This window comes from Lasioglossum baleicum, chromosome 5 (assembly GCF_051020765.1).
Source record: "Lasioglossum baleicum chromosome 5, iyLasBale1, whole genome shotgun sequence".
Lineage (NCBI taxonomy): Eukaryota > Metazoa > Arthropoda > Insecta > Hymenoptera > Halictidae > Lasioglossum > Lasioglossum baleicum.
The window spans coordinates 14416457-14443607 of NC_134933.1; the positions used below are offsets into that span (position 1 = coordinate 14416457).

The 27151-nt window shown below is 40.6% G+C and overlaps 1 protein-coding gene across 5 annotated transcripts in view; it reads left to right on the plus strand.

The window, feature by feature from the left end:
• The window catches only part of LOC143208531 (fibroblast growth factor 17), a 163805-nt gene that overhangs the window by 62964 nt on the left and 73690 nt on the right, over positions 1–27151 (plus strand). For 2 of the 5 annotated variants that reach the window (XM_076422983.1, XM_076422984.1), the window contains one exon: positions 1–26665. This exon is cut by the window's left edge. The exons of 2 other annotated variants lie outside the window; for them this stretch is intronic. In XM_076422983.1, coding sequence (XP_076279098.1) covers positions 26646–26665 — 20 coding nt within the window. In that variant the 5' untranslated portion in view covers positions 1–26645. Of the gene's footprint in view, positions 27131–27151 lie in introns of all 5 variants that reach the window. One more of the 5 variants, XM_076422986.1, reaches the window with a different exon arrangement.

The window sequence follows — 27151 nt, forward strand, 5'->3', positions numbered from 1 at the left end:
TATGGCTTGGCATGCTCGCTTCGAAGAAACCGACAGACTTTCAACCCTTTCAGTGTGATATACGTGCACATGGTGTTCGTACATATTTATAAGACAGTCGAATAGCCGGGCAGCTTTCGGCTGTGGAGGGACCTTCATAGAAATACCATAATGTTCTGTCAAATTGTTTACCCACGGAAGCCTCGAGCGTCAACGCCCTCCTGGATTTCAGACTTCATTGATACTCTGCCGTGGATTAGATCTTCTTTAGGACTCGGTAGGACCCTAACTCGAACATTCAATAATAAACCGTTTAAACCTCAGCTTGAAGCCGGAGCTGTGAATTTTCCTGTCACAACGTTGCACTGACACGTGCACACAGATACGCAGAACAAAATCGAATTACACTTAGCCTCTTACAACAATCTTTATTTCGATCCTGGGTTCGAAAAGATACTGGCACTGTATAAAGTGCTGTGATACATCTAAAATTTATTTACAATTTACATTTATTTACTCTTGAAAATAGAATAAATTGTAAATGTGTCTTCTTATTATATTCTGCTAAAATACGTAGAAATGGATCTAAAATTTATTTACAATTTACATTATAATTTACTCTTGAAAAGAGAATAAATTGTAAATGTATCTCGTTATTATATTCTGCTAAAATGGATAGAAATTTTCTACGTAATGTCATTATTAGACTGCGAATCTTTATGCGAAATAAAAATTGTACGAAACAGGAGTCAAATAAAGACCTCGTTCTTTCTTTAATGATTTTAATCAGCCGACACCAACATATTGATTTTTGAAAATTCTTTTAACCTATTCACTGCTCTAAATTGCACTTACTCCTTTTTGTCATAAATGCATAAAATCCGCGGTTGAAAACTGCATCCTAAATGAAAGCAGCATGGAATAGAAGATGCACGGTTTAAACGTGCGAATATTCGTTGTAAATGGTGAATATTCGTGGCAAAAGTATCGCTAATGGGTTAATTCGCATCACGATCGTGACAGACCGGTAACAATCTGGCGATTCGGTATCAAATGACGAGACTGCTCCATATAGAGGGTGAGTGGCGCGTGGCAAGTGCCCGAGGCGCGGTTGAATACCTCGCGTGTCGCAAATTGCTTTGGCTGGTCCAGGTCCGGAAGGTGCAGCGGGCATTCAGACGCTTACTTATTTACTTGTTCGCTTTGGAACGTAGTAATACATCGACTTTACACCGCTACCACATTACCGGCCAGCTCCTGTTACCCGAAACTTCTGTATATGAAGTGTCAAAACAGAATCGCTAGATATTTATGCACTTACGGCATGTGCAGATTTGTAAACTGCAAAGAGATAATGACAGAGGAACCAACAGCATTTTTATTTTTATCATGAGGTTGTCGTTGACGACATAAATTGTTTTTTGAATTCCGATTTTCATGAAACATAGAATTTGCAGGAAGATCGGCAATCTAAACGTGGGAATACAACGCATCTTTCAACAAATCTTTCAACGCATGCCATGTGCAGATTTGTAAACTGCAAGGAAAAATTGGCAGGAACTAATAGCATCTTTATTTTTATCATGAAGTTTTAGTTGAAGATGCAAATTCTTTTCTATAATTCTGATTTTCATGAACTTTAAAATTCGCACGAAAATCCGAAATTTAGTAATAAACGTGGAAGTACAGGTGAGCCTGCAAATGCAAGCCAGCGTAAACAGGCTCCTTACAAATCTTTCAACGCCTCTGTCATAGAATGCAAGAAAATATTTTTGTTGACTCGAGGAGAGGGGACCGTCAAAAGATATTAGCGGACCCGTGTACGCCGGCCTTTCCTCTGCCTTGGCTAATATACGAAGAGCCGCGGAGCGACGAATATAAAACCTGCTGCCGCCGCCTGCGGTCGTCCCTTCTTTCGGCCCCCAGCACGACTAATGGCCGGCACGGTTTTGCAACCGAAAGGAACCAGCGACGCCGTTGAATCGGCCAGCGTCAGTCCGCGTAAATTGCCTAATTTAGACGCCGGGGCCAGTCGGGTCACCGTTTCTTAGCGAACGGCAATCAAGTGGCATTCTGAGGGGGTTGGTTGCGTGGCTCATTAGGCTACCGACGCACGTCGGCAGCTTCTGCTCGCGTTGCGAACCGTTTACCCATTTTCGATATTAATTTGACCCTCGCAAAACTCGTTTCCGATCGGTTCACAAGTCGCGAGCGCGAAATCGCTGCGTACAAAGTTACCGCATAAAATCGCGAGACATCCCGGTGGAATATCTCGCTCCCTTTGGTTACGGTGTAGCGTAACGTTCGCACCCTGAATAATCGGTCATGCGAGATCGAAAACAACTGCGATGGACTGCTGCGATGCCTCGTGAAAACCGTTTTATGCTGGCGTTATTTTACAGGGAGAGAACCGATCTCCTTTATTTAGCAATTTGTTCGCGCTTTTGTCCTGTCGTGACACAAGTATGCCGAAAAATATGTACTAAAAGAAAATTATCTACTAGTGTCCACAACTGTCTTTATCCTTTTAAATTATACCTAAAAGTCTAGCCAGAAATAGTAAAAATTTACAGAAAAGTGTCCACTGACGAAGAGAGTTGAACATCATCAAAGTCCATCCAAAAATATCACATTTGCGACGCTATGTGAATGCTTATCTTGATCAGCTTTATCACCGAACGTCCACGTTGTTTCATTGAAGAATGATTAACAATCGGTTGAAATGGCGCACACACAGACTTTTATAATGTTGCAGAGTTATTACATCTCGGTTCCTCGAAATCCAATTAGGCGTGAAAGATTGGCTCGCGAGCCGGGCCGAGAACGGGAATGCAGAATGCGAGTTTAACCGACAACTGCCCCATGACATTTACCTACTGGTAAATCCCCGACAAACGGACATTGTCGGAAGTGTCAACGGCTTCCCGTTCGTATAATCGAATCAGGATGAACTGCGACCGGTACGAAAGAAGAGAGAAGAGATTTCGCCGGGTTAAGCTGATTAACTCGACTGCCGTTTAGCAGCCGGTGATTGAGACTCGTTGTGGATATCTGCGCCAACATAAAAGACCCTTTCCTGGTCGGTTTGCTCAGCTGGGACACCGTACCTGCCTCTACCTTTTTTGCTAGTTTGCATCTCCATGCATTATTTCGCCGGGATGCTCGAGCTTCTACTGGGTGTCCCAAAAATGTTGTACTTCCTTGAAGGGTGTGATTCCTGAGGTCATTTGAAATAACTTTTTCCTTTACGAAAATCTTCTCCGCGATTTCCTTGAGGAGTTATTAACGAAAAACACGGACCAATCAGAGCGCGGCTACTGCGAACGGATTCGGCATTGGCCGAGCCGGAATCCGTCCGCAGCAGCCGCGTTCTGATTGGTCCGTGTTGTTCATTGATAACTTCTTAACAAAGCTGCGGAGAATATTTTCGCAAAGGAAAAAGTTTCTTCAACCCTCGGACAACAGACGATTTTTGTAGCTATATAATTAGTAGAGGTGTGTGGGATCGGGACGGGATCTTGAACCTTTCAGGTATTTCCGAAAATTTTCGGGATTTCTTAAAATGTTGTGATTCGAAAACGCGTCTTGTTTCCTTGAATATGACCATAGTGTTAGATTTATCTAAATAAAACATCAAGAGTTTTATTGAACTTGATAATTTATAACTAGACAGCGGATGTTTATGCAAATGCATATTTTTATAGAAAAATTTGGCGGGAACCCGAATTTTCGGGATCCTGTCCCGACATGATACAAGGCTTCCCATCCTGTTTCCGGCATCGGGATTCGGGAATTCACGTGTTCCCGCACACCTCTAATAATTAACAATGCTTAGGACCGTTCACAGCTTTAATGAATAATGTTCAAAAAATTACTTTTGATGATATGTCGTGTAGACACATTAGTCTTTCCGATATCCTCAACGAAACAGTTTAATTGCCACCAATCGAGTACTTAAATGACAATTTGGATGCTCCCGGTCAAAAATGACTCCGGCACAGCAGTTGGAGGGTTAAATGACCTCAACATTTTTGGGACACCCTGTATATTTTGCTCAAAAGTTGTGCTAATGGCCGGGCTACTTAAATGAATTCGCGTGAAGGTCTGCGGGACATTTTTCAAAGAAAGTTCGACACATTTTTGTTGTCTTCATTTTAGAGCTTTCTCTATCATTCACCAACCAGTTCGGTTACTATCAGATTTTGACCGAACGTCACGCAACGTTGTCATTAGTAATAAGAGAGCTTTACGCAGAAAATGGCGACGCAGCAAGTAGTCGCGCGTCATCCTGCAGGAATTTTTATCGGAGACCTACGAGGAATCATCGATGACAATTGAGGGCGAGGAACACCGGCGCAAGCGAGCACCGCTCATTCGTGATAAATATAAAAATGCACATGCGAATGGAAGAGGCGCGGTAGACCGTGGTGGAAGCAGCCCGCGATCGTAAACCGGTGCGACGACGCCGCGCCGGTGAAGACGCGCGAGAATTGCAACTCAAACATAATACGACTGGAAGAAGGACGAAGAACTGCTGGTTGGTTCGGTGGAATACTCCGGACTACCGCGTAATCGGAGTTCAAACCGGATTGAGGGTGCAAAGCGCGTCATTGCTGGAAGCCCCGCGTCAAGAAACACTTTGTGCGCCATAATGGTGTAGATTGTGTAGAAGAAAGCGCGTGCACTATAAAATCGCAGGAGCAAAACAACTCTTCCTGGAGACGGTCGTGCCACGAGACTCACGACCCTGACAATGCACAGGACAATGTTAACCTTCGCGCGATCTTTTCATTGATTTTTTTACCAGTTGGAAGTTTACAAGTCGTGTGAATATTTTTGTAATCCGTTGAGGAATTCAAATGTCATCCGTCCGGATAATCGAGGTTCTACTGAATCGTGTATTGAACAGGAAAATATGATCCGAATGACGTCATGTTTGGATTCCTTTTAACCAGCAAAGTATTAGGAACACGTTGGTAAAACTTTCATTAATCCCTTGCCGTACTTTGACGAGCCGGATTCGCGATGAAGGTTCTTAACAAAATCTAACAAATATTTTATATGAAATTCCAATAGACGTACCAATCACTGTAACTGTAAAAGAAAAGGTAAAAAATAATTAACATTAAACCTACCACCACCGGTCATAATGACCGGTTCCAAATTTATTATTTCACAATTATTGAAATAATAAAAATGATTTTATAAGAATTGATTGTATAATTATCTTCAGTAGAGCACGTATCATAATAGGTGCCGCACAAAGTCTAAATAAAATCAATTTTGTAATTTTTATAAGGGAACATAATGTACCAGTTACTTTTAAGGCTCGGTAGGTTTAATGTTAAATAAGAAGAAAGTTCTACCTAAAATTCTGTATCACGTAACAGAGATAAATTGTGTACGAATATCGTGCACACCACTTCCACGTACCGAGTCTGCAATGAAATATCCGACAAATAGACACAGGTGTTTTCACGAATAGGAGAATAGCTTGTGCAAGACGTTTCGAATTTTGCGGTACGATCGAAAAGCTGCTGCCTCTTATAGCAGCTTTCCCCGAATCGAAGGAAAACTCGACTTTTTGAGGCGAGGGCAAGATATCCGGCGAAGGGTTGTACGAAAGAGGAGTATTCTTAGAGACAGCCGCGGCCGTCGATGCCCGTATTATTCATAGGAACCGGCGTCTATAGCGCGCGCGGCGTGCCAGTGTGCCCGGAGGTCCGTGCACTCGGCGCCGATCGATAATCGATGGAACAAAAAGTTGGAATTTGTTTACAGTTTAGTAACCCAAATCACGGCGGTGGCGGCGGCGGCGGCGGCGGCGGCTCGCCACCCTCTGCCATTCTGTTCCCCTTCGAGCCCTGCGTTCCCCTCTACCGGGGGCACACGAATATCCCCCGTCGGGCGTCGTCGTCTCCGACCAATGCGGACGCGTCTTTTCCTCCACCGTCATCATCGGTACCAACATCATCGCAGCCGACGAATTTCACCGACGTTCACCGACGTCGATGGCAAGACTAACACCAACGATAACGTAAACGCCAACGTCAATCCCCTGGGGTATCTACCGATATATACCGGGGCCACTACCACCAGGAACGTTACCACCACCATCGACGAGACTGCCACCGACGTCGGCGACGCCGACGCCGCTACCACTACCATTCGGCCACCACTACCATCAAGGACGGACCATCCACCTCCTCGCCACTGGCACCGGGTACTCGTATCACTTTATTTTTCCTCACTTTTCCCTCCGCCGTTTCGTTCCATCAAACGAGTTTGCCGAACTACTTGCCCATACTGGTCCCGAATGCATTTGTCAAACGGTGAAACAAATTGGTAGACAGCTCACAAATACCAGCCCGGGCTCGACGACCACGTAAACTGCTTTTGACTAATGTGTTGTTCATCCGACGGCACGGCCCATGTACTCCACATTCGACGAATTTTATAACAACTATTTTTATAATCCTGGAGACGCGTCGCGTCGCCTGCCTGGCTGTTCAGCTCTCGATCGTAAACAAAGGATCTTTATACCTCCGGCTCTCTGTGAAGTTAGTATGACCAGGGAGTCATTTAGGATCACACTCGGCCTTTTCTTGACCTTTGTGTCCATACCAATAATTCTAATTTTTAGTGGTGCCGTCAAGTGCAAACGGTTAAGAATCTTATGACTGATAATGGTCCACGCCAGTATCGTTTCGTCGATGTTTATTCTCTCGTCAGGAAAAATGGTCGCGCGTTCGTCGTATTATCAACGAAGGATTTGTAGATACTCAGTATCATATAATACCGTTCGAACCGTGTTTTTGTTTATATACGTATGTATAAGATTACCTCGGTTTCAAGGCTCGTGCCATAATGAAAGAATACCTTTTTCGTGCATGATTTATTGCATTCGACGTCATCCGCATCGTGATTATCGTTTCATTCAAATTTTCGGGAGGAATCCGCAGGGTTCTTGGAACAATCGGAGTATTACGTGAGCTTGCTGTTTTTTCGAGGATTTCATTCAGACGGTATACATATACAGGGTGAGACTCTGGGAACTGGCACGAGCCACTGCTCTTTTTGAAGTAGAAATAGAAAAAAAATAGTAGAGGGAAAAATCATATGTCATAATACGTCCTAACTTCCCATGACATTTTTCACGTGGATGCACCCGCCAGGTGCATTTGCACTTGATTCTTTAATGCAACCCAATTTTTTTTGTTAATCCAATCGATCCCTATTATTATCCTTCGTGTAAAAGTACTAACCCAAGGTCATCGAAATGTCGATACTTCACGAGATATTTGACTCTCGATATTTAACAAGAAAATTGGGTTGCATTAAAGAGTAATGTGCAATAGCGCCTGGCGGGTGCATCGGTGCATCCACATAAAAAATGAGGTCATAGGAAGTTAGGACGTATTATGAGATATGATTATTTCCTCTGTCATTTTATTTCTGTTTTCACTGAAAAAAGAGCAGTAACTTTTCCCAGTTCCCAGAATCACCCTGTATATGTAGTAACAGAGAGGAGAGCTATAAGTATTATTTTCTCGAGGCCGAGATATCAGCCAATTTTCGTGGGTCCATCTTACGTGTGGCCTGCGGTTTTTCGGGGAATATCTTGTTGCGCAAGAATTAAACACCGTGACCGATCAGTTTCCTGAAATTCTGTTGTATTATCTACAAATTGTTCCGAAATGATCGTGACCCAATGTGCTACGCACACTCATCATGAATTTTGTTTTCTATGGATTACCGGCAACAAACTCGCTAAGCTAAATAAATACTAGATTTAAAAGCGTCTAATTTAATCGGGAATCGTAACCGTGTTTATTGTGTTTCTTATCTGAAATTCCATTGGATGGTACGTGTAATACGCGCGTAATTCTCGTTTTGTGGAATTACCCCTAATAATAATAAACTACTGGGTGATTCATTAGTGAGATGAACTTCAATTTTTGGTTATTAATATCAGGTTTGTAATAAGAGGATCGACACATCTCAGAGATTTGTATTCTGAAATAAATCTTATCGATGGAAGCATCGATAACAATTAAATGTCAGTCGAAATAAAAATGCGAATGAGTCAAACAAAACTCGAAGAACGTAGCATTGTTAAATATTTGACTGGATCTGTATTAGATCAACAGAACGAGAGCATTCTATTCTTTCATTCGAAGGTGTTTGATCAACCACATGTATCAATCCTAACAGATAGATGAAAGCATTCCTACAATTTTTTCAAGCAGTACGAAAGACAAGAAGAAACAGATTGTGGCACTAAAATTGTTCTCTAACATTTTCATTTTCTAGTACTCGTAGTTTATTTTTAGCTTTGTTCGTGTACAAGTACCATCGCATATAAAGGCTGACAAGAATAAATTTATTAACAGATGGCACACAAATAAATTTAACATTTTACTTATATAAAATTCCTCATAAAACAAATTTAGAAAATAGTGTATGAATAATAACAACACTTAAGATGATCGACTACTGCTCCGTTTTAACTGGCTGCCTACTGGAGCAATCACCCTACGAGAAAACACACAAATAAATTAAACATTTTATTTATATAAAATTCCTCATAAAACAAATTTAGATGATTAAGATGATCGACTATACGTTTAAACAGGCTGCCTACTGAAACAATCAGCCCCCCTCGAGAAAATCGAACTGATTGAATTTCGAAGCTTTCGTATAACGTTGACATGGCCCGTAGTTTCGATAACAGACACTTCACGTTGGGATCGATTGGAACGAGGCTTACGGTGTGAACTGTAGATACGAATGGCGAATGGCCGATGGCCTAGGCGTTGGATTTGATGACGTATTGACTGTGGTCCGTGTTTACCGGACTCGGTGCGACGGCCCTGCGGCGCCAAGCGTCGAGAAATGCGGCCACCTTTGCGATCGAACATCCGACGGGAACCTACGCTCCCGATTGATCGATCCCGTTTTTTTCCCTCCTCTCCTTGTTTTCCAATTTCTTAACGTCCGTGGCTGTGATCTCTGGATCTCCTGCCTCAACCATTTACATTTACACCTGCATCTACATCTCGAATATTGCAAATTTTAATGTAAAGTGAGCCATATACGGTACAATTTATTGTACAATTCACTGTAGCTAGCCAGTATCGCCAGATCAGGGGAATTGACTCGAATTCAGGGGAAAAAGTTACCCTCTCGCTGCCAGTACCGGGTATAGCGTCGTAGAGTGGGAGACAAGTCTTAATCTGACGACTATTCTATTACCGAAACACTTATCTTCCACTGGCTAGTTCGGATAAGGGAGGTTCTACTATATCGTGGATTGGACGAGTAAATATGATCCGAATCGCATCGTGTTTGGTCTCATTTTAATCAGAAAAGTGTCGCCATTACGATGCCAAAAGTTTGATCAAAGAAAAACTTGATTGAAGAATAATGGTCTCGCTGAGGGGCGAATATTGTGTTGAAGAACAAAAGGTTTCTCAACGAAATCGTGTTGCTTCCATTGGATTTGCATCGAAGCAATTGTTCCGATATAAAATGGCGGCGATACGCGATTCAAATCGTTTCAATAGCAATGCAACCGATCACGTATCTCTGCGTATACACTAGAATCTTTATCGATGGTGGCGCAAGATCCCGTCGATGCAAAGACTATCAGAGGGGAAGAACAAGTGCCGAGCGTGTTTAGCAAATAGCCGAGGGATTAATGTTTTATTGGCATGACGATTGCAGTCGTTATCTGTGACAGACAAATAGGAATGCGCTCCTTTTCCGTGAACACGGGAGAACGGAATGCCAATGGGTACCACCCCACCGGAAGCCTTCAATCGATGAGTGTTCTGCGTCTCGCGCAATTCAACGTTTACATATTTGTCTCCGCGTGTCGTCGGTGCATTCTCGAAAGCGTGAGGTGTCCTCGAAAAAATGGAATAACGGATTCAACGAACTCGCCTTCTGCGTGCCGTTTCTTCTTACCGATCTCCGTTTTTTTTTAAAAATCCCGCTGCCGAGAAGTCTCCATTAATATTTACTAATCAATAGACTGTGGATCTTTATGCATTTATGAAGAAATTGACAGGTTAAAATATAAACAGTAAAAGATTAAAGAAATCGAAAAATATTGTCGTGATGTTTTCAATGTAAAAATCTATTAAATGTTAAAATTAAAAATATTTCTATTTTGCATACAGATCCGCAGTCTACTAATCAATATGTACAACTCAATACTAATCAATACAAGTACTAATCAATACTAAACAATAATTTTTCTTTTCGCGATTATCAAAATTATTCATTTACAACATTTCGCTTTGTCAATATAAAGTTTTTTTTTAATGCAATTACTCTGGTCATTTTCCTTGTAAATGTGAGACCCTCAATTTTTAATATTTTTTTCTAAATCACTAGAACCTCGGCGCGAACTATTTAATTTGAAGAAAATCATTCACTTTTTGCATTCGCGTGACTATGACAGGTGCTACACGTCATGCAGTAATTGCTTCCTCATCAAACATGTTGACACGATCGCGAGCTGTTCAAAAAATATACAAATGCAACGAAAAAAAATTTTCTTGTTTGAATTGAATTTCAGTCAGTTGAAGAGTCATTTGGAACTATTTAAAAAAAAAAGAGAAATGCATGAACACAGCTGAATTCTTATATGAAATATTTGTAGGAAAATTGGTATGGATGTTAGCGTTTGTTGAATGTCCTTTTTTGGGCGATCGGTTAGAGGATTATCGGATATGGTTTCGATGAAGAGTACATCGGAAGTAATCGGTAAGGATGGATCCTCGTCATGCCTTCTGGTTCTAAAGAACGGCGAAGAAGTCGGACGAGACCCTTATGCAAACACTTTTAACCGGACATTCTGAGACCATTCGAGCTATATCCCCACGGAGAACATTTCTCTCGACCTCTTCGTTGTAGCCTCTTTATGTTTGTCTACGCTGGTATTTGTCCGTCGCATTCCACTATCGCTCGAATCACAGCGTGCTTATTCAGCAAGTTAGAGGAAAAGCGAAATTTCACGTAACATGCACCAGGATTACCTTAACTGTGTTCTAATATCTCCAAAATATTACGCATTAATAGTTACTAGACTGCGAACCTTTGTGCAAAATAAAAAAAATTTCTATCTGACTTGTAACAAAATGGAGTGACATAGAAATTTATTTTTGTTCTTAATATGGTTTACAGGAGGAGAATAATATAACATTATTTTTAAATTCTTCTAATGTTTTTACTCTTTTAAATTACACCTACTCGTTTTTGTTATAAATGCATAAATTCCGTTCTCGAATAATTACGCTGTGGATTATTATGCAAAATAAAAATTGTCAATTGCGAAAAACAAGAATCACATAGAAATTTCTTTCTTTCTTTCAACCATTTTCTGATCTTTTAATCTTTCTACTATTTTAAATTTCACTCACTCGTTTCTGTCACTTTTATACGAAGTTGCAAAAATGGTGACGAATTGCACTTACGACAGCGAGGTATTCTATATTTCGCGTTATCTAAAACGGAACTCGCTTTCTTCATCGCAGAGGCACTTCCTCTTCTTGGTGGACAATCAGGCCGCACAGTAATGTTCCGGGAAAATCAGCATCGTTCGTGAGAGTCACAAGTCATCGGCCCCGTTTTATGCAATCAGGGAAGTACATATGATTAACCAACTTCCTATTGCGATTTTTCTTAAATTGCAAGAACGATTGAATACTTCTTCTTCGATTGGAAATTGTTTCGGACAGAATATATAAACATTTACAAAAATCCATCAATTGTAATGTGGCTAAACCTTATTGCCAATTTTCTAACATTAACTCCTTGCCTCACAATATCGTGTCAGAATAAAATTCTATTTTGGTTTCGTTAATGCACAGCTGTTGGGGAACATATGGGCGTACAATAGATATAAAAGTTTCTCCTTTTCTAGGAAATTAAGAATTACAAAAAAAATTTTAATCACTGAAATCGTAAACTAAATCGTAAGGCAATGGGTTAAACAAACAATGCTTCACTGAACCTTATTGAAGCAGTTGCTTGGTAATTAAGTTTTGATGATTAAAATAAGTGGATATAATATTCCTGTACTATAGAAGATAAAATGATGTCCATCTCTCTTTGTTGTAAATCAGTTTGCAAAAATTGTGAATCGATATTAACGATAAGTTGAACGCGCACGAATGCAGAAATTTGTTCACCACATAATTAATAGTTACGGTGCTCGCAGAATTTCTACATAAACACGGTACTGTATTGTGGAAAAAAACTTTGGTATTTTATTCGAAACAACATCCACGATAAGATAGTTAATCTTAACCATGGTCGATATTATCCGAACGTTGTGCTGGGTTATCGACAATGTGGAACATTTGATGGCATTACAAGTAATCGCTTAAATCATCCAGGCCCGAGCCGATAAAAATAATTCAATCGTTAGATAAGCAATTGTATCAATCAGCATCGAGTCAACTTAATTATAGAACAACAATAAGACGATCGATCAGACTTTCGAGGTGTGCGTACAAACGTATTCGTAGCGTATTTTATGTAACACTGCGGAAACAATGTTACATCCCAAGTGCACTCCAATCATGAATTTATTACAATTAAAGTGTAGTGAGAAGTGTATGGCTAATTTACTACAGCATCGAAGTGACTAAATATAAGTTTTGGATAAAATATTGCAAACATCAATTATACTGAAAGACGTGGAAACAATTTATTATTAAAAATGAAAGTGTTCCTGTGTTTTGAAAACGTTTCGGCGTCGCGTTCAAGAATACGTGATCAAAAATATAGGTTTCCATTAAAAATTTCAATTGTAATCTCTACAGAGCTTTTCAAGGTTATTGGAATATCAAAGAAATACAATGATCGTGTACTCTCTTCTATATCCTAGAACTTTCGTCTGAAACATTTTTTCGTATCACCTGTAATTTTCGAGTACTGGAATTTGGTCCAGAAAGCGAACTTCTGAATGCACTGTGGGCCGTGTCCCGTTCGGTGGTTGCTCCCGAGCGCTCGGTTTTATGGGCAGTAAGATCAGGTTGATCCTCGATTAAATGATTCTTAGGCACGGCTTACGCGAGCCGACTCGATAAGACAGCTTTGCGCCGACACCGTCACGGTGAGTACTCGGCGCTTGCGTAAAGAGCCGTGTTAAGTCTTCCGATTAAACGCGTACGCATTCGCGTGGGCCAGCTTCATCGACACGTGGGTTGTAGCGCGCCGACACGTGGACTGCTCCGTAACCTTCGATCGACGATGAACCACGTGCTTGCACACCTCCTTCTCCGCTATATATGTATAATTCACCTCTATTCCATCCAGACGCAGACGCATTTTCTCGAAAGAAAAGCCTTTTGTTCAAACCACACGGGGACACGTTCATTCTTGAGAACCGGGTGCGTAAATAGCCGACGACCAACACCGCTCTATCAACTTCGATAGCGACCACCGTGAATCGGCTACTTCGCAGAACCATTCGACACGCGTGTTTATTGTTACTCAGGAGTTTCCTCAACCGCTTAACACGTTCGCGCCGATGCGATGGCGGCATCGCGCGTCTCGAAAAAAAGCAAAAATCATTCTAATCGACTCGGCGCTTTTTTATTTAGCTGCATTACGGTGCAGTTACACTCGGCAAATCAAAGACGGCGCATTAGATAGTACCGTTTACTTTATCAATACCCAGCATTCAAACTAGTCTACAAAAATTACAGGATTCCGGAAACCGAGACTTTGTTGATTTTTATTATGATACGAATATGAGCGAATTCATTTAAAATGGGGCATATTCACTTCTCCGATAGTTGTAGTGTTTGTTGTCGTTAATGTAGTTGATCAACTGTTTCTCATATTGTGTAACAATCTTTTTAACACGTTCGCTTTATCATTTACCTTTTGTATAAAATAGTAAAATAACTTAGCAACTCCTCGATTATTAGATATTATATAATTTTAAGTGACAGCATTACTTTAGTGACCATTACTTTTTATACACCCTGTATACGACAAAAAGATTGTCATTGTTGTCGAATAATTTTTTAAGAAATTGGTAGCTGAGAGAGAATACCTGCTGTATATGGTCGACGGCATGTGAAAGCGTTATCCACGCCGAACGTGTAAGAGCATTTTCGTTATCTGTGCAAATGCAAAACGCATTATAATAGTTTCGGATCGAAGCACACGAAACCAGAGTTTATCTCCAGCATATTTCACCGGTGCGTTCGATCGGAAACCGACGATGCAAGCGCACAATAAAAACTCCGTATCTTTTTGTTCGGACGAATGCATTCCAGTCATCCGATTGTTTTGCTTTCATTATCAGTCGGTAAGCCGTGTTTGTGATTTGAATTCGCGCGAACGCAGAGCCGTACAGCGATTTGTCATCGGTTTCGGGTATTTCCGGCGATATATATCGAAAGTCGACGAAACGGTGGATCGTTCTCGCATTTCCGCGCATTCGATTCCTCGAACAATGTTTGTTTCGAATCCTCGGTTCTCTGATACGATTTTATCTATCGAATTTTCGCCACTTGCGAAATTGAAATTTTCACGAGGTACATTGTCTTCTAAACAAAGTGCGGGCAGAAATTTGCTGTAAATTTTAACCAGCTTCGATTTATAATACTCACATCAGGTTTCTTCGTTTCAATGTTCCTCTTTAATGAAAATTTTCTACCTGAATTGTTACAAACAAGTGAAATTGAAATTTATTTTCTCTTTGAATATATTCAATAGGTGGAAAATAATATAAAAGTATTTTGGAATTCGTCTAATGTTTGCAATGTTTTAAATTACACCTACTCATTTTACCACGCTTATATTAGTTTGCCGTGTCGTTGTTGTATGCGTCAAATCTTGTAATCGAATTATAAACCACTTCCCGATGAGCTAGAGACTTGAAACTTTAAACATAGCTCAGAACTGAATGACAATGCAATATTAAAAAACAAATGTTTAAAAAGAACTGTGCGTCTAGGAGAAAAAAATTTAATATTAACCGTCACACCTCGCAGCGCGACGCTCGGTAGTAACGTCATCGCGTTCAGCGATCCCCACTCCGCGCGCCAGCGCTCCCTACTCCACTACGCGTTCCCACTCCGACTCATCCCCACTCCACTGACCCATTTCGCACCGAAGGAGCTCAGTCAGTGTGGTGTTCCGTTCATTTGGTTCCATTTCGTACAATTTCGAACTCCATCAAGAGACGTCGTCTCTCGGAGTCATCCCCTCATTCTCTCTCGCGTATTTCCGTATCTTGCGTTTCTATATATCTTACTATTTCATACCAGTATTACTATATCTTGCGTTCCATTTAAAGAAGACTAAAAAGTAGGAAATAAAAAATATATAAAAAACACTTTTTAAAAACCACGCTTATAATAAAATGCACTAAATAGGAAAAACTAATTTTTTTAATATCTATAAAAATAAACGCGGGGAGCGCTAAACTATATTATAAATAATACATTTTTGGGAGAACTAGGAAAAAAACATTTTTTTTTCCTTTTTAGTGCATTTTAATATAAGCATGGTTTTTAAAAAGTTTTTTTTCTATATTTTTTTTCTGGTAAATGTATAAAATCCGTTGTCTACTCATCATGTTGCGAATCGGGAAAGCAATCTGCGAAGTTAAATTCCTGTGATTAATTAAACGTCTTATCGATGATCGCGCTTACGGCTAATTAATTACGGATTCAATTAAGGATGATTATAATTTAACGTTCGCGCGGTCATATCACGCGTCGACAAATTAAAACGCATCCTGTTAATGACCTTAATTGGAGAGCAGCAGTTGCTCGCGCGACGACGACGACGTCCGACGTTTTCGTTCGGCCGAACGTCCATACTGATGGAGGAGCACCTCTATAAAATTTTATAAAGTAGCTATAATGCGGCGGGAATGTAAGCGAAACGTGAGTCGGACGAAACGATGCAGGAACGTCGCCGGGGAAACGTTCTAAACCACGAAGGTAATATTTGCAAACAAGTAATAGACGTGTTAGGACGGCGCCTTTTGATAAGTGGCAGACTGTCCCCTTGTTGTTCAAATGGACGCGCGAATGTGTGAATGGATTTTCTGTTCGCAGAAAGTGCGGAGAGTTTCGCAAGATTTCCATTCACGACCGCTCTCTCGACGGTTTTTCAGTTCCCTCGCCGTCAATCATCGTCTCGACGAATAAAAACCGCGCGGGAATTCTGCGAAACAGTTTGAAATTCGAATGGGACAAGTTTGACGCGCCGATTTCAAATTGTTGGGCGAAAGCGTCGAACACCGCCTCGAAATTAATCACCGGGACTCAGTGGGATTATTCATGTTTCAGATAATTCTCAGTTTCCTTTTATTTTAATCAATTGTTCTTTCACTGTATTGTATATCCATATTTTTGTTAAATAAAGCCACGTCTTCTAACTTTCGAGTACGAAAGTGTAGTCCAATGCTGACCATTGTTGCTTTCAGAAATGAAACATAAATTGATCTAGACAAAATCTTTTCAGTATTGTATTGTAAGAACAAAATATGCATTAAATATTATTTATATTCTTGAGAATAATAGTCAAACTATACTACAATTTGCTTTCTTAACCAGTTAGTTGTGATTGACGAGTATACTCGTCATGGAGAAATGGCAGTATTTTGTGTAATGACGAGTATACTCGTCCTGCGTAAAATTTAGCTACCATTGGCTATTTAAATTGTAATTTTAGCGAAAACTAAAATACATTCGTAAATTTCAATATGTTTAGAATATTTGGTGGTCAAGACGAAGTAAAACGAACAAATAAAAAGTATAAATAATTTGAGATAACAGCATAACACTATATTAAAAACTAAATAACCTCATTATTGCTTATATGTATGTTCTCTTTTAATCATCTTACAAATAAACGTCTTTAAATTCCTATAATGTCTTTTTACTTCTGCATCAGACCCATTCGGCTTTGTAATGAATGCATGGAATCTGCAGTCCACTGTTTTCCATTTTGATGAATTTTTGATAGCAATGGCGACCGAGGAGGAAAGTATGAGCACCGCTGGTACGGCCACACGTGCAGTATTATTGTTGCAGAGTGGGTCTCTCGTCTGCGAATATGAGTTGTTGTTGTAAAGGCGCAAATGTTATTGCAGCGGAAAGTTGTGGTGTCACAAAGCTGCGGTGGGTCTTGCGGCATCCAGGCCGTTGTGCGGATCACCTAAAGATATCATCACTGGCAAATACGTCTCCTTCACCTTCGCGAGAAAACTCGCTAACAATCCCGCCTGTAAATTTGCTATGGGAGAGACGCCGTTTCGAGTAGCAAGTTGTAACATTCGACGTCACATTCTTGCGGTTATAGGAGCTCGAGTTTCACGCACAGCATCCTCGAAGCTTCGTCAACGACCGAAAATCGCTTCTTTGTCAGTTCCGCTGTCTTTCAGTACTACGACTTCATTTTGCGCTGACGTTGCTCGATTATATCAAGATACCGTTGGAATTCGCGAGTTTGCGAGATTGTTGAAATAATTTAATTACGAATATGTATAATTGGAATACCGTCGACTCAAAGTCACTGGTTCGCTCCAATAACATTGCCAGAATATTTATGTTTTAATCTATAATAATTTTATTACTCAGACAGAAACGCACGCGTTTTAAAATATATTATAGAACGTACAAATTAACAAGTAACATTTTCTTTCTAAAAACTATAACTGCTTTCGAAAATAATACCCATCACTCCGTCTTACAAGTAATTAATGAATTTCCAATATGGCGGATTAAAGATTTAAATTTCAAATACAGTTCCGACACTCGCGACGTCGAAATTTCGCAGAATTTGTTGAAATTTCTGTTGCGCCGCAAACGGCGAATTTCTTGTTTTCAGGTATCATAACGTTAAATAGAAAGCCGTTAATTCGTACAGGTGTTGTGAGACGAGAGAAATTGTAATGAATGGTGTCGCCGGTGAAAATTTGTCGGTTTCCTTCGACAGTCGTTTCTAGAGTATGTCAATGGGGTCGAGGGAACACACAGGGAATCCTGACAAATTTTAAGATTGACATAAGAATCCTTCCGAAAAACCGTTGGTAATAATTCGAGAAGCCATTCAGGACCACACAGGATCGAGAATATATCCTTGGAGGGTCCTGACTTCTGAGATGAAGGTATACATATATATACCTCTTGGCACGTTACGATGAAATAAAACGTGAGCGTACCTGGTATGCCTCCATCCACTTTCGAAATCCTCTCGTGGATCCTGCGGGACATCTTCAGCCGCGTCGTTATGTTAATGGGACGGACTATTATTTAATTCCAGTAAATTGCCGGCCGACCCCTAAAACAGGCGTAAAACCTCTTAAAAATCGCCGCGGGACTTTCCTACTCCCGAATTCTACGAAAAACTGATATAACCGGTAGTATCGAGCAGGAAATGTCACGTTCATTCTATTTCGCTCTAATAATAATGCCTATTTACTCATTTTCCATTTCGTTTCACTTACCCACGGAGAAGACCTCCTAATAACTTTATTAACAGCGTCACAGACGTAGCCAATTATTTTTATACACTTTGTTTCTTGAAGCCATAGCGCACAGCACGATATTCAAAGATTTCATGATTTTCCTCTTACGAAATATACAATACATTATTTTTAACTTGTTTTAATTATTCAAGAAAGGATGGCGATTTTCATTTTAAATCCTAATCTTTTAGATTCACTTCTTATCTATTTCTATTGAGTCGAATAACAAGATTAATAGGGGGAGGGGGTAAATATAATAATTCCACATGTAAAGAAGAAATGGAAGGAACGTGGGATTCCCTGTATGGGTCCATATACATGTAGACCCAACATCCACCGTGAAGTTGCATCCATCACAGTACAGAATGGGGTGCAAATGAAATGTCCATCTGAAACGGAAGTTGATGCTGAAGAGTTGAATATAAATCCATAGCAGGACTTGTGCCTGGTGCCATTCTAAAAACGGTCTCCACACCCCGGCGCTCTCCTAGTTAGGTATTGCGCAGCGAGCTTATGCGAGGGAGTTGAGTTACGTCGCGTCGTGGTGTCGCGCGAGAGCAAAGAATGAGAGGAGAGAAGAAAACGTATTAAAAGGATATAAGAGAGCGGACCGCGACCGCAAACTGATTAAATGCGGTCTGGCCAGACTATGCCGCTATGCCACAGGGCTCATGATCGGTACCGGCCTCGGCCAAGCCACGTCACTTGAAAGAGATCCCCTATGACGCATGCATACTGTCCAGATTCTATTCTGTATACCATAGATCCACCTGCCAAATTATTTTCACTCTAATGTAACAACAGCCTCTGCAACTTTCAAGAATCTTGAGAGGTAAACCTCTGTTTTCAAGGTTTAGTGAATATTTTTCATTTCGTAATCAATTTTCTGAAAATGTGTATGCCTAATTTCTATCTCTTTGTAAAAATAATGAGAATGCATTTCTTTCTAATTTCGCGAAATTTTTGTGCACATCCAAATTGATAAAATGCAATAATTGCCTGCAGAGTTGTACTAATTCAATTACATAGTGTAATTCAATTATATAGTAATTCAATTACGTCGTAACTGAATTACATAATTCAAACCTTCCAATTAATTCAATTACCAAGTATTTTAATCAGATGTGTAATTGCAATACAATGTAATTAAAATATAACTCTCCAAATTATAGCCCAGAACTTTGAAGTTTGAAGAAGTGCGATATATTTTTATGTTGTTCTTTCATATACTTGTTTGCTGTCTGTGCGGCGTAGTTTCTATTCCTCGTCCTCGTTCATAATACGTAACGCTATTTCATGTTTATGGTTAAAATTTAAAAAACGTGTAACGCAGAAGTTATTTCTGTTCAAATAATAAATTCCTCCTGTTTGAAACCTACACATGCATTTTTCAACCTCTTCTTACCCATCACTTTATTATTCTTTAATTTTTAATTTTAATTTAAAATTGCATCGTAATTAATATAATTTAATTATAAAGTATTTTATAATTGTACTCTAATTGCAATTACGAATTATATTGTAATTTAATTACAATGTATTTTATAATTGTACTCCAATTGCAATTACGCATTGCATTGTAATTTAATTGAATGAAGATCTGAATTATATGTAAATTACAATACAACTCAATTACAATATAATTCAATTACTTTATAATTATAATTCCTGGAGTAATTCAATTGTAATTATGCAGAACTCTGATTGCCTGAAAGAGCAAAAGTTTCAACGATTGTGGAATACGTCTCTAACCAATCGTTTTGACTGATTTGGTAACTGTAGTATTTTTTATATAAAATATGTCACTTGGAATAACAGTAATTGATGAATTCAATGCAGCAGTGTTTGCGTAAACGATGAGTGCACGTATCGTAAAATAATTTACATGAGACAATCCGTTTTCGACGTTCCCACATTCGACTGTTCGCCCGGCTTACCTGTCCAATCAAAGTTGCACACTCCAAAAAGAAGGTGCAGGTAAATCATTTATTTACTACGGCAGTCTATAATTAATGATCGTATATTTTTTCTTGGAATATTAAAATATCCGTAAGATACGTAATTATACAGTCCATTCTTTTTTGTTCATGCGAATATTTTAATCATTCTCCAAGGCTTCTCGCGAAGATATAATAGTTTTGGCACCGTTGGAATTTTAAGTCGCCGTTATAAATGTTACGTTGTATCTTAAACTCTCGATATTAAACATTTTTTTACATTCTCTTAACAATAATCTCATGAACTACGACTGACTAAAATTGGCAAATATTGTGTTGTTGTTAGACTTGTGCATCTTTACGGATTTATAGTGTGAGTAAATTTTTTAAATATTTTTATTTCGTATTTATTATAACAAGATCCCGCGGCTGACGACAACATAATTTCTTTCACTACGAGCGTCAGAAAGTGACGCACAAAAATTAGAATTTACATAAGAATCTGCATTTCCAAAAATTTGCCCGGAAGCTACGACTTCTTGTCGAAGCACTCGGGACACGAGGACGAGTTTCCGAGCAGGTAAGTCGCAACGAAAGTGACTGACTGATGCATTCGCTGCAATCTGTTACCTGTAGACTTTGTAACAAATAGGGGTCCAGACACAAACTTGTCGCAACAGTATCTTTCCCTCTTTGAAATGTATCTTGCCAATAACTCACTGTAACGTGGTTCGGATCTCAAAAATCGCTTAAGAAGTCTTTAGTCGATTCATTATGCCAGAATCTTTCGTCTGTCCTGTTTCCAGAAGCATCGCCCTCATCTTTTATCTTCGAAATGGAACTGCAGCATTCAGTCAACATTTTCGAACCGCGAAAATCCGAATTTTATAACAATCTCGTGATATTTTTTATCTGATTCATTGTTCTAGATTACGCTCATCTCAACTAACAAAGCTGCCTTTCTTTGACATAATAACCAAGTATTTGTTGTTGAAGGTCACAAGATATGAAGACCTGTTGATAATCTGTATTACCAATGTAATGTGACGTGTATCGACAAGTATCTGTACAAGAATTTTCTTTGTGATAACGAACAAATTCTGTGATCGATAATGACAATCGACAGTGTTGTCTAGACGTCTCGGGTTTTTATGAAACATGTAGTATTAAAAAAATTGCTTTACTATTTCATCGTGTCTTTGCTCCCGATAATGTTATGCACACACGATGCATTCTAGAATTTAGAATTTCTCTGAGAAAATTCAGATTAAAATTCCATGAAAATAAAACAATGAATCAGATTTCAACAAATCGGAAATAAAATTCGGAAACAAATTTGGAAATAAAATTCAATGGTTAAATTTTAAAGAATACAGCTTCATTAATCAATTATTATTATTATTATTATTTATTATGAACGGACCGAGGTCCATTTATACAAATGTTTACAATAGAACAAAGACTTAATATAAATTACTAAGAAAGGACATGCATAAAAGAAAAAAAAACTATTGGTATAAAGGTACTGATATTATAAGTTAATCCTGCGTAATTTTTTTTGAAAGTTTGTAACGACCCATTAAAATAGTCAATACTATTATATAGAGTGTCGGAGTTCGCAATAATTCGATTTATAGGATTTATATTATATATATTTATCAATTTTCTAATTGTAAAAAAGGATGGTGACTATATAATATTTTTGTTTACACTCCAATTATTTTTGCAGTACAATTGCAGTACAATTTGTGATATCTATGAAAGTTGGTCACGAAGTTATGCAATCATCTGATATTTAATAACTATATTGACACACAAAATCGAAATAAATTTAATCTCCTCGTTTTTATGAAACAGTAGCTATGCTTGGTGTTAAAAAATCAGGTCCAGCCGAGTGTCGGATCGTTTCCGCGTGAAAATTTGACACCTCGTGTTTTATTGACACTGTCTACGTTGCTTTGTTGCGTAAATGTTGCGTGAAATCGCCGTATCCCCTCGCAGTTGAGAAACGTCGGCTTCGCAAGACGGTCGCAGTTCATCGAATCGATCGTACTAATTAGAAAGATTACAGAGAATCTTCGTTAGCTTGAAATGGCCTCGGCGAACCTTGGGAGTATTCGTCGAGATCGGCGCGTTTGATCATTACCAGACATGGATCTCTATCTCGCTATCTTCTCCACTGGTGTTAAGCTACCTAACGACACGTTACACCGTTTCCCAGTTTGCCGGGGTTTAGGGTAGAACAAGCAGTTAGTTTAATGCCAAAGACAGGGAATCGGGACGAAAGAGATATGGTTCCAAGACCCTACCTAACCAAGGACCAAGGATGATTTCGGGTGAACTGGGGTGCGCACTTAATTTTCAATGGTCACAAGTACCTGGTTGATGTACCTGAAACCGAACGGCGTAAATCATCCAACAATGCGGCTGGACCTCTCGCCCGCTTATCAGTTTGAGCGAAAATACCTGGTCGCCAGTTTTACCTCCCAAACCTTCAGCCTCCAACAATCGGATTCGAGCATTCTGTAGCCTAGCAACAGGTCCAGGAAGTTTGCAAATACTGTCCTAAGTCTTTATTGCCTCTATGTTGTATAAACAAATAATTAAATCGTAAATAAACCATGCACACTACATGATTTATTGCACAACTCGGTGAGGATCTAAGTTCAATATCGAAACACAGAGCAACTGTTCTATTATCTCAGCACTCGTGTTGCACTGATTGGTACGGATAATCGAGATTCTGTATTGCAATCAGTAAATTGCGGATTTTATACTTTTATGAGAAAAATATGATTGGGTGAAAGAAATTAAGAGAATTGATCTCTAAATCTGTATATATGTTTAATTTATTCATGAATATAGAAATAAAATTCTTTTTTTATATTTTTCGTACATGTTTGATAATGAGTACGCTTTACTTTGAACAAAAGTGATATTTTCTATAAATGAATGAAATCCATTGTCAAATCGTATCATTGAAAATTACCACACACATCGGTCCAGAAAGTTATTATTTAAATTGCCGTACGATTTGCACAGTGTACCATTTTCAACGGGTTCCACGATTTAAAACAATTACCAGTTTATACAAATACGATCGCATCGATAAAAATGCAGTTATCTGCATATACAGACAAGGGCGTAGAATGTTTAGGAACATCGATATAAAATCTGAATCCCCAGTCCATGCTGCAAGCACTCGATGCCAAGTACGGTTTAGCAATTATTAATTGAATCAAGCATTTTATCGGCGATTCATCTAATCGATTCGGTAATTAAGTATTATTGATATTTACCGAAACTGTAGGTATGCGAGTTCCAAATTGGTTGAAGTACAGATCTCGGCGAGTCGTTAGAATGTGCGTATCGGTGCTTATCTAGAACAGCGGTTATCGTATTTCCTTTGCATAAGCGGGATACGCGACTTGGCTCTCGCACATTAGAAAAATGAGAAATGCGTTTGTCGGGAATAGGTTTATGCGCGACCTGTGGACAACTGTCGACGATAATCTCGCGTAAAACGTATGCGATATGGCCCCGGTCGCTCGCACAATGTAATTCTCCACCACTGGCGATGCAGCGACAGACTGCACCAAACGTAATCCGACTGGATTGCTGTGTGCACCAAGCTCGAATTCAGCGGTTCGATTGATAATTATATTATCGCGACGTTGCGTTGGGTCGACGATCGTTCGCTCACGTTTTTTATCTCGACGAAGCAAGATGAATAAATTTCTATATTGTCCTTCCATTTTTCAGTCTACAATTTTCTACAGGTCCTTGAAAAATAGTTCGACCCCTTTATCGCAATTAATTGAGGAACGTTAATGCACGGTTCTAAATAGTGGAATTTAATATGTGAAACGCAGGATGAGATATTCCATCAAATTTTGAACAATGTGTCTGCGATCATTATAGTTCGAAGTCCATTTAGACTCCTTTGAAAATATTCCATAAACTTGTGATCTAATTAATCGTTGAATGTCGACGTTTATTTTTAAGAGGCTTCATATTCCCGAATCACCGAAACGGAACGCGTCCACTGTTCGCTCGCGGCACGACATTTATCGGGATATATTAAAATAATCGTGCCGTTGACTTTCTTATGAAAACAAACCTCGACTGGTTGCAATTGCGTAACGTCGCGACTCGCGACGCGTCATCCTCGGCATGGCCGGGCGAATACTGAGAAGAAGACAGTCCATAGGTGTGTACTGTAATTTATATCGCGGGACCGTCTCATTCTCGGTGGGAAATAAAAAAAATAATAAATATCGACGGAACGAAAAAGAGAAAAAGAAAAACATTCGAGAATATTGAATGCTCGTCGCCTTCGTTCGACGTCCCGAGGAAAACATTTCTCCTGACGCGTGCATGTCTTCGATTATTCCGATCGTTTATAGGCGGACTGTGGATCTTTATGCGGAATAAAAATCTTTCGAGTCAATTGTGGGTAGCAGTCTTTGATTGAAAATGTACGTGTACTTTCATCATTTTAATACAATCATAATTTTCGTTATTTTGAAATAAGATATTCGCAATTGTTGCGACGAAAGTTTCAGCATGTATATAACTTATTTGAATCGAAATGTTTCTATAACTACAATAATCGCACAAATCTGAAATCCCTCACTTTGACGGACTCGGTAATTTCAGTGTTAGAAACAAACCCCCATAGTACCTACCCTCCGGGAGCGTCCGTCAGATTCGCAAACGATCTTCCGATCGCAGCTCCTCTTCTGGTAGTATCGCTTCCCGTGGTCTGCAGATCGGTGGGGTAGCAAGCAGAGGGTGCACCCCGGTGTAGAGTGTTCGGGGGTGAGTCCTGAGCATGCAGCGAGCAGGCCTGCAGGCAGGCAGGCAAGACACCGTTTGAAAAAGGGGTAACAGCTAGATAGGAGTGAAAGGGGAGTAGCGTGTCGGTTAAGGGGAGGGAGGTAAAGCCTCTCTGGAGGGGCAAGCTCGTGTGCGTGGCGAGAGTGGAGGGGTGGCAGGAGAGAGAGGGGTGGGGGTACGGTCTAGGCGAGCAACGGCAGCAGGGCAGCGACCAGGTAAGCGAGCAGCGAGCACTAGTGGGACCGCACGGCTTCGAGCGTGTCCGAAGTCTCGCAACCAGAGGCGGTTGTATATCGTAGCACTGCGCGTGGTACGGTTGTGTTGTTATGCCGCTGCTGCAGTCGTCGCTGCGTTTCCGTCGTGCTCGTACAGTGACACAAGCATCGACGCTCGGTCGTCGCTCGTAAATCGTCCGATCTTCCCTGTAGGGAGAATCGAATCGTCGCACCCCCGTGTGTTTCTTGTTCGGGTTGTTGGTGAAAAACCGAGGAAAAAAGAAGTGCCGCGACGGTGCAGGTTGCTCACGAAAGGGTGTCTTTCTCACCTCGTCCAAACGAAAGCTTCCCATCTTTGTCTCTCTATCTCTCTCTCTGTCTTTGTCTCTCTCTCTCTCTCCCCGTTTTTTTCTCTCTCCCTCTCGTTTCCTTCAGCCCCCGTTGACACGCCACTTTGGATGGGCGCCAACGATCCCCCGGCGACGCCACCTCGTCACGACGCTTCTGGCGCTAGTCCAAGTGCGCGCGGTGCTCACCTGCGCTCTAGCCCCCATGTCCTCGGCGTTGATCATCCCGCGTCACACTTTTGATCATCGTCGTCATCAGTGAGCTTTCCCGGGGGGTGAACCGGAAGCGCCCGATGCGAGCGACGAGCCCGTTCACGGGTCCCTGCGTGATCCTGCGCGTGATCCACGGTGCTCGCGAAACAGTGCGCGAATCGATCTACGATCCACGGACGATCGGCCGTCGTCGTCGTCCCGTTTCAGTGTATGATCGTCCGACCACAGTGCGACCCGCAAGGATATGTGACGTGTAAACGATAGATCTTTCGACGATCGCCGTTATACACCGTTTCGTTTTGTTCGTTCCTTCGTTCGTTCGTTTATTCGATCGAACCGGGGGGGAGGCCCGAGGAAACATTGTTCTTCTTCTCTGTCGTGTAACAGTGCGGAAAATCGAGTGAGACCCGCCGCGAGAGGAGAGGCCACCGAGTCCCGTGCGAAATTTATCGATCATCGACACCGCACGCACACGCACACACATACACACACGCATCGTTCGGTGGAAAGGAGTCCCGTCTCTGGATGCAAGGATTTTGAAAGTAGCTCCAGAAGGCCAGCCCGACGCAATGCGTCGACGCTGCTGACGCAACGCGCCTGGATGCGTCTCACTTTAAGCACGTGAGTGTTGTTTATTCATTTTACGGAGGATCTCGTTCTCCTATTTTGAGGGATCGCGGTCTCGCGGCCGGTTATAGACAGAAAGATGATTCGGAGGGGTAGACAGACGATCTCGGCTTCTCCGCCAAGGTACTCGGACACCTGAATGGTCGTTTACCCGCGGCTCGTGTTCGACACGTGCTTGTTCGATTCGAATGGTTCCAGAGCCGATCGGCTTACGCCTCGGTCGATCATAGTGTGGTTAGAGGTGTTGTTCCTGTTGCTGCTGCTGTTGTTTGTTGTTGTTGTTGTTGTTCGATGGTGGTGGTAGTGGTCGCGAGTGCACACGCGACGACCGGTAGTGAATGATCTTGACTATCCGGCTGACAAGGGTTTTCGTATACGAATACTGGGATGACGTCCGCTTCGGATTACGCGCTCCTTTTACGATCTTGCCCATCCACATCGCCCAACGCGGAACCAAATGTAAGTGTCCTAGCATGCGTA